General features: G+C 48.2%; 1 protein-coding gene across 1 annotated transcript in view; it reads right to left on the reverse strand.

Moving 5' to 3' along the window:
- LOC120054348 (low-density lipoprotein receptor-related protein 8-like) overlaps positions 1-9,319 on the reverse strand; it is a 338,426-nt gene that overhangs the window by 82,263 nt on the left and 246,844 nt on the right. The window contains exon 6 of the mRNA XM_039001759.1: positions 6,722-6,844. Within this exon, the coding sequence (XP_038857687.1) occupies positions 6,722-6,844 (123 nt within the window). The remainder of the gene's footprint in view (positions 1-6,721; positions 6,845-9,319) is intronic.

The raw sequence follows: 9,319 nt of genomic DNA on the forward strand, positions 1-9,319 counted from the left end.
ACACTGTACTGTAATACATCCTACTACTACACTGTACTGTAATACATCCTGATACTACACTGTACTGTAATACATCCTGCTACTACACTGTACTGTAATACATCCTGATATACCACTGTACTGTAATACATCCTGATACTACACTGTACTGTAATACATCCTGCTACTACACTGTACTCTAATACATCATGCTACTACACTGTACTGTAATACACCACTATACTACTGTCTGTCTGCATGCTGGAGTTACACCACTATACTACTGTCTGTCTGCATGGCTGGAGTTACACCACTATACTACTGTCTGTCTGCATGGCTGGAGTTACACCACTACACTACTGTCTGTCTGCATGGCTGGAGTTACACCACAGTACTACTGTCTGTCTGCATGACTGGAGTTACACCACTATACTGCTGTCTGTCTGCATGGCTGGAGTTACACCACTATACTAATGTCTGTCTGCATGGCTGGAGTTACACCACTACACTACTGTCTGTCTGCATGCTGGAGTTACACCACTATACTACTGTATGTCTGCATGCTGGAGTTACACCACTATACTACTGTCTGTCTGCATGGCTGGAGTTACACCACTATACTACTGTATGTCTGCATGCTGGAGTTACACCACTATACTAATGTCTGTCTGCATGCTGGAGTTACACCACTATACTAATGTCTGTCTGCATGCTGGTGTTACCCCACTATACTACTGTCTGTCTGCATGGCTGGAGTTACACCACTATACTACTGTATGTCTGCATGCTGGAGTTACACCACTATACTAATGTCTGTCTGCATGGCTGGAGTTACACCACTACACTACTGTATGTCTGCATGGCTGGAGTTACACCACTATACTAATGTCTGTCTGCATGGCTGGAGTTACACCACTACACTACTGTCTGTCTGCATGCTGGAGTTACACCACTATACTACTGTCTGTCTGCATGCTGGAGTTACACCACTATACTACTGTCTGTCTGCATGACTGGAGTTACACCACTATACTACTGTCTGTCTGCATGCTGGAGTTACACCACTATACTACTGTCTGTCTGCATGCTGGAGTTACATCACTATACTACTGGCTGTCTGCATGGCTGGAGTTACACCACAGTACTACTGTCTGTCTGCATGGCTGGAGTTACACCACTATACTACTGTATGTCTGCATGGCTGGAGTTACACCACTATACTACTGTCTGTCTGCATGGCTGGAGTTACACCACAGTACTACTGTCTGTCTGCATGCTGGAGTTACACCACTATACTACTGTCTGTCTGCATGCTGGAGTTACACCACTATACTAATGTCTGTCTGCATGCTGGAGTTACACCACTATACTACTGTCTGTCTGCATGGCTGGAGTTACACCACTATACTACTGTCTGTCTGCATGCTGGAGTTACATCACTATACTACTGTCTGTCTGCATGCTGGAGTTACACCACAATACTACTGTCTGTCCGCATGCTGGAGTTACACCACTATACTACTGTCTGTCTGCATGGCTGGAGTTACACCACTATACTACTGTCTGTCTGCATGGCTGGAGTTACACCACAGTACTACTGTCTGTCTGCATGGCTGGAGTTACACCACTATACTACTGTCTGTCTGCATGGCTGGAGTTACACCACTATACTACTGTCTGTCTGCATGGCTGGAGTTACACCACAGTACTACTGTCTGTCTGCATGCTGGAGTTACACCACTATACTACTGGCTGTCTGCATGGCTGGAGTTACACCACTATACTACTGTCTGTCTGCATGCTGGAGTTACACCACTATACTACTGTCTGTCTGCATGGCTGGAGTTACACCACTATACTACTGTCTGTCTGCATGGCTGGAGTTACACCACAGTACTACTGTCTGTCTGCATGCTGGAGTTACACCACTATACTACTGTCTGTCTGCATGGCTGGAGTTACACCACTATACTACTGTCTGTCTGCATGGCTGGAGTTACACCACAGTACTACTGTCTGTCTGCATGCTGGAGTTACACCACTATACTACTGTTTGTCTGCATGCTGGAGTTACACCACTATACTACTGTCTGTCTGCATGCTGGAGTTACACCACTATACTACTGTCTGTCTGCATGGCTGGAGTTACACCACTATACTACTGTCTGTCTGCATGCTGGAGTTACACCACTATACTAATGTCTGTCTGCATGCTGGAGTTACACCACTATACTACTGTCTGTCTGCATGGCTGGAGTTACACCACTATACTACTGTCTGTCTGCATGCTGGAGTTACATCACTATACTACTGGCTGTCTGCATGGCTGGAGTTACACCACAGTACTACTGTCTGTCTGCATGCTGGAGTTACACCACTATACTACTGTCTGTCTGCATGCTGGAGTTACACCACTATACTACTGTCTGTCTGCATGCTGGAGTTACACCACTATACTACTGTCTGTCTGCATGCTGGAGTTACACCACTATATTACTGTCTGTCTGCATGCTGGAGTTACACCACTATACTACTGTCTGTCTGCATGGCTGGAGTTACACCACTATACTACTGTCTGTCTGCATGCTGGAGTTACATCACTATACTACTGTCTGTCTGCATGGCTGGAGTTACACCACTATACTAATGTCTGTCTGCATGCTGGAGTTACACCACTATACTACTGTATGTCTGCATGCTGGAGTTTCACCACTATACTACTGTCTGTCTGCATGCTGGAGTTACACCACTATACTACTGTCTGTCTGCATGCTGGAGTTACACCACTATATTACTGTCTGTCTGCATGCTGGAGTTACACCACTATACTACTGTCTGTCTGCATGCTGGAGTTACACCACTATACTACTGTCTGTCTGCATGCTGGTGTTACCCCACTATACTACTGTCTGTCTGCATGGCTGGAGTTACACCACTATACTACTGTCTGTCTGCATGCTGGAGTTACACCACTATACTACTGTCTGTCTGCATGCTGGAGTTACACCACTATACTACTGTCTGTCTGCATGACTGGAGTTACACCACTATACTACTGTCTGTCTGCATGGCTGGAGTTACACCACTATACTACTGTCTGTCTGCATGCTGGAGTTACACCACTATACTACTGTCTGTCTGCATGGCTGGAGTTACACCACAGTACTACTGTCTGTCTGCATGCTGGAGTTACACCACTATACTACTGTCTGTCTGCATGCTGGAGTTACACCACTATACTACTGTTGGGCTAGTACACACAAGCAGTGTGTTATGGATTCCAGGTTGATCACGGACCACATCTCACAAATACGGCTCCTAAATAAAGTCCAGTCTGCATTAGTTTGACCTTCAGTTCTCTCTGGCATAGATATACAAGACAAAGACCGTAGCTGTCAAATATTGTCACGTTCCTGACCTGTTTTCTGTTGTTTTGTATGTGTTTGATTTCGTCGTTTTGTTTAAATAAATTATTATGAATTCACACCCCGCTGCACGTTGGTCCAATCACTACTCCTCCTCTTCGTATGAAGAGGAGGAGGAACACCGTTACAGAATCACCCACCAAACCCGGATCAAGCAGCGGGTTAACGGACAGCGCACAAAGCAGGATTTCTGGTCTTGGGAGGAGATCATGGAAGGAAAAGGACCATGGGCTAAAGTTGAAGTTAATCGCCGCCCATGGGAACAGCTGGAGGCAGCTCGGAGAGCGGAGGAAACCGGAGAGAGGAACCGGCGTTATGAGGGGACGCGTCTAGCACGGAAGCCCGAAAAGCCCGTGAGTACTACCCAAAAATTTCTTGGGGGGGGGCTAAGAGGTAGTGGGCCGAGGGCAGGTAGGAGACCTGCGCCCACTTCCCAGGCTAACCGTGGAGAGCGGGAGTACGGGCAGACACCGTGTTACGCAGTAGAGCGCACGGTGTCTCCTGTACGTGTTCATAGCCCGGTGCGGGTTATTCCACCTCCCCGCACTGGTAGGGCTAGGGTGAGCATTGAGCCAAGTGCCATGAAGCCGGCTCAACATATCTGGCCTCCAGTACGTCTCCTCGGGCCGGTGTACATGGCACCAGCCTTACGCATGGTGTCCCCGGTTCGCCAACACAGCCCAGTGCGGGTTATTCCACCTCCCCGCACTGGACGGGCTACGGGGAGCATGCAACCAGGTAAGGTTGGGCAGGCTCAGTGCTCAAGGGAGCCAGTACGCCTACACGGTCCGGTATATCCGGCGCCACCTTCCCGCCCCAGCTCAGTACCACCAGTGCCTACACCACGCACCAGGCTTCCAGTGCGTCTCCAGAGCCCTGTTCCTCCTCCACGCACTCTCCCTATGGTGCGTGTCTCCAGCCCAGTGCCTCCAGTTCCGGCACCACGCACTAAGCCACCTGTGCGTCTCCAGAGCCCTGTACGCACTGTTCCTTCTCCCCGCACTCGCCCTGAGGTGCGTGCCCTCAGCCCGGTACCTCCAGTTCCGGTACCACGCACCAGGCCTATAGTGCGCTTCGAGAGGTCAGTGTGCCCTGTCCCTGCTCCCCGTACTAGCCTTGAAGTGCGTGCCGTCATCCCGGTACCTCCAGTTCCGGCACCACGCACCAGGCCTACTGTGCGCCTCAGCAGGGCAGAGTCGGCCGTCTGCCCAACGCCTTCTGCACTGCCTGTCTGCCCAGCTCCGTCTGAGCCATCTGTCTGCCCAGCGCCGTCTGAGCCATCTGTCTGCCCAGCGCCGTCTGAGCCATCCGTCTGCCCAGCGCCGTCTGAGCCATCCGTCTGCCCAGCGCCTTCTGAGCCATCCGTATGCCCAGCGCCTTCTGAGCCATCCGTCTGCCACGAGCCATTAGAGCCGCCCGTCTGTCCCGAGCCATTAGAGCCGTCCGTCAGTCAGGAGCCGCTAGAGCCGTCCGTCAGTCAGGAGCTGCCAGAGCCGCCAGCCAGTCAGGAGCTGCCAGAGCCGCCAGCCAGTCAGGAGCTGCCAGAGCCGCCAGCCAGTCAGGAGCTGCCAGAGCCGCCAGCCAGTCAGGAGCTGCCAGAGCCGCCAGCCAGTCAGGAACTGCCAGAGCCGCCAGCCAGTCAGGAGCTGCCAGAGCCGCCAGCCAGTCAGGAGCTGCATGAGCTGCCTTACAGTCATGAGCTGCCCTACGGTCATGAGCTGCCCTACAGTCATGAGCTGCCCTACAGTCATGAGCTGCCCTACGGTCATGAGCTGCCCTACGGTCATGAGCTGCCCTACGGTCATGAGCTGCCCTACAGTCATGAGCTGCCCTACAGTCATGAGCTGCCCTACAGTCATGAGCTGCCCTACAGTCATGAGCTGCCCTCCAGTCATGAGCTGCCCTCCAGTCATGAGCTGCCCTCCAGTCATGAGCTGCCCTCCAGTCCGGAGCTGCCACCCAGTCCGGAGCTGCCACCCAGTCCGGAGCTGCCAGTAGTACAGAGTTGTCCCTCTGTCCGGAGCTACCTCTCTGTCCGGAGCTACCTCTCTGTCCGGAGCTACCTCTCTGTCCTGAGCTACCTCTCTGTCCTGAGCTACCTCTATGTCCTGAGCTACCTCTCTGTCCTGAGCTACCTCTCTGTCCTGAGCTGTCTCCTCTATGTAGGGGGGGCCTTAGTGAAGGTTCCTGGACCATGGTCGGGGGCGAGGGTCGCCACTCAAAGGACGCTAAGGAGGGGGACAAAGACAGTGGTGGAGTGGTGTCCTCGTCCACCGCCGGAGGCGGCTCCGGCGGTGGACGAGGACACCACTCCACCACTGTCTTTGTCCCCCTCCTTAGCGTCCTTTGAGTGGCGACCCTCGCCCCCGACCATGGTCCAGGAACACTTCACACCGCGGACAGATGCCCACCCAGACCCTCCCCTTGAGTTTTAGGGGTGCGCCCGGAGTTCGCACCTTGAGGGGGGGGTTCTGTCACGTTCCTGACCTGTTTTCTGTTGTTTTGTATGTGTTTGATGGTCAGGGCGTGAGTTTTGGGTGGGCAGTCTATGTTTTCTGTTTCTATGTTGGTTTTGGGTTGCCTGGTATGGCTCTCAATTAGAGGCAGGTGTTTGACGTTTCCTCTGATTGAGAGTCATATTAAGGTAGGTTGTTCTCACTGTTTGTTTGTGGGTGATTGTCTCCTGTGTCAGTGTCTGTATGTTACGCCACACGGGACTGTTCCGGTTTTTGTTTGTTCGTTCGTTTTATGTAGTCTGTTTCCTGGTTCATGCGTTCTTCACGTTGTATGTAAGTTCGTGTCCAGGTCTGTCTACATTCGTTTATTTGTTTTGTAATTATTCAAGTGTTCGTGGTGTTCTTCAGTTTTGTTTATTAAATCATTATGTATTCACAACCCGCTGCAGTTTGGTCGAATCACTACTCCTCCTCTTCGTATGAAGAGGAGGAGGAAGCCCGTTACAAATATGAACGTGTTACCATAGACACGTAGCAATAAAATCTATAGTTACTGTACCATAGATATACAGAAACAGTTCTGCGTCCCAATTATTCTCAGAAATGCCCACAGAGCTGGAGAGGAGAATGTAGTAAGGATATGAAGAAAGAAAGCTATTTCAGAGTTCTGGGACATTTCTCATCTACAGCAGTAGTGTGTCCCAATGTACCCATAAATGCCTTCCCTTTGTGTGAAAACCCAGTGAGTAAAGGAATATGGTGGAAAAAACTATTTTGGATTATTGGAACATATGTCAACTATATGGACATAATGCAGTATCCAGGAGATCAAGAACAGAAGAGAATGCAGTTTCCACCCACCGTTGATACAGCCGGCCTCATCACTGAAGTCAGGACAGTCGTGCACCCTGTTGCACTGCTTGGTTCCATGGATACAGGACCCATCACCACACTGGAACTCATCTGGACGGCAGGTCAGCAGAGCTGTGGAGGAGAGAACACACACAGAGAGAGACAGAGAGAGAGAGAGTGTGAGGGAGTCGAAATCAAGAGACCGCAAGAAAGAGCCACAAATATGATGTTAATTCAACTGCTCATCATCCAACGTTCTATGTATCTCTCTAGTGATCCAACCCCAACCTGGTATCCTGTCAGAAAGAAAATGACCCCTGTGAAAAGATGTGTGTGTTTTATCTTGGGTTAGGCAAACACAGAGTGCATTCCAATTCAACAGTAATCACCCTCCGTTCCCCCCTTCTCCCCTATTCTCTCCCCTAACTCCCCTCTGCTCCAGAGAAATCCTGTGGAAATGAGAATCCTGTTTACCATAGAGATCCTATTAAATTACTAGACAGCCTATATCATAAACCCTCAAAGTTCCAGAATAGGATAAAATGGCAGCCATATGGGGTGGCAGGTAGCCTAGTGGTTAGTGGTTGGGCCAGTAATTGAAAGGTTGCTGGATCGAATCCCCGAGCTGACAAGGTAAAAATCTGACATTCTGCCCCTGAACAAAGCAGTTAACCCACTGTTCCCTGGTAGCCCGTCATTGTAAATAAGAATTTGTTCTTGACTGACTTGCGTAGTCAAATGAAAGTTTTAATATTGGTCAGCGAGAAATCCAAACCAGTCTAATTGGAATGAAGATGTGAATCATGATAGTGATTTTGATTATAATGGTAAGAATCATATTTTAACATCCAAACCCTTTAACAAGTCTGAAACCCCTGCATGAATCTACTCTGACTTCCTCCCTGTCTTTGCGAACAGTGTTTGTCATTACTGAGTGGTCTCCGGGGTTGAGAATAGTGTGTTACTCAGGGAGAGTGGGCCAGGTTATGAGGACCCTCGCTCCCTCTCAAGGGCTCTCCACTGTTCCAATCATCACACTGTTGCATGGCAACCATCCTCACTGATTGCCGTGGTGATTCCAGCATGGAGCTTCTTATAAACGGGCGCCAACACAGAGGTCTCAGGAGGGGTTTGATAGCATACTGTATCATCCACGCACACACCGACACGCAGACACACACATACAGACAAAGACGCTAGAACACACATACACCAATGCCTCTACACTCACAAATCTATCCACATACATTCATTGTACATAGATAGTGATTTAAAGCTATTTAGTCATTCTAAGCTTACTATAACCCTACACACACAGAAGACTGCACCTATAGACTATATACGTACACAGTGCATTAAAAAGTATTCAGACCCCTTCACTTTTTCCACATTTTGTTACGTTACAGCCTTTTTCAAAAAATGTATTACATAATTTTTCCTCATCAATCTACACACAATACCCCACAATGACAAACTGAAAACAGGTTTTGCAGAAATACCTTATTTACATAAGTATTCAGACCCTTTGCTATGAGACTCAAAATTGAGCTCAGGTGCATTCTGTTTCCATTGATCATCCTTGAGATGTTTCTACAACTTGATTGTAGTCCACCTGTGGTAAATTTAATTGATTGTAAATTATTTGGAAAGGCACACACCTACACTACCGTTCAAAAGTTTGGGGTCACTTAGAAATGTCCTTGTTTTTGAAAGAAAAGCTAATTTTTTGTACATTAAAATAACATCACATTTATCAGAAATACAGTGTAGACATTGTTAATGTTGTAAATGACTATTGTAGCTGGAAACGACAGATTTTTTATGGAATATCTACATAGCCTCACAAGTCCTCAACTGGCAGCTTCATTAGATAGTACCCGCAAAACACCAGTCTCAACGTCAACAGTGAAGAGGCGACTCCGGGATGCTGGCCTTCTAGGCAGAGTTGCAAAGAAAAAGCCATATCTCAGACTGGCCAATAAAAATAAAAGATTAAGATGGGCAAAAGAACACAGACACTGGACAGAGGAACTCTGCCTAGAAGGCCAGCATCCCGGAGTCGCCTCTTCACTGTTGACGTCGAGACTGGTGTTTTGCGGGTAATATTTAAAGAAGCTGCTAGTTGAGATCTACAGTTTCTTGGTAATTACTCGCATGGAATAGCCTTAATTTCTCAGAACAAGAATAGACAGACAAGTTTCAGAAGAAAGTACTCTTGTTTCTCGCCATTTTGAGCCTGTAATCGAACCCACAAATGCTGATGCTCCAGATACTCAACTAGTCTAAAGAAGGCCAGTTTTATTGCTTCCTTAATCAGGACAACAGTTTTCAGCTGTGCTAACATAATTGCAAAAGGGTTTTCTAATGATCAATTAGCCTTTTAAAATGATAACCTTGGATTAGCTAACACCACGTGCCATTGGAACACAGGAGTGATGGTTGCTAATAATGGGCCTCTGTACGCCTATGTAGATATTCCATTAAAAATCTGCCTTTTCCAGCTACAATAGTCATTTACAACATTAACAATGTCTACACTGCATTTCTGATCAATTTGATGTTATTTTAATGGTAATTTTTTGGGGTTTTCTTTAAAAAACAAGGGCA

The sequence above is a fragment of the Salvelinus namaycush genome, chromosome 10 (assembly GCF_016432855.1).
Source record: "Salvelinus namaycush isolate Seneca chromosome 10, SaNama_1.0, whole genome shotgun sequence".
NCBI lineage: Eukaryota > Metazoa > Chordata > Actinopteri > Salmoniformes > Salmonidae > Salvelinus > Salvelinus namaycush.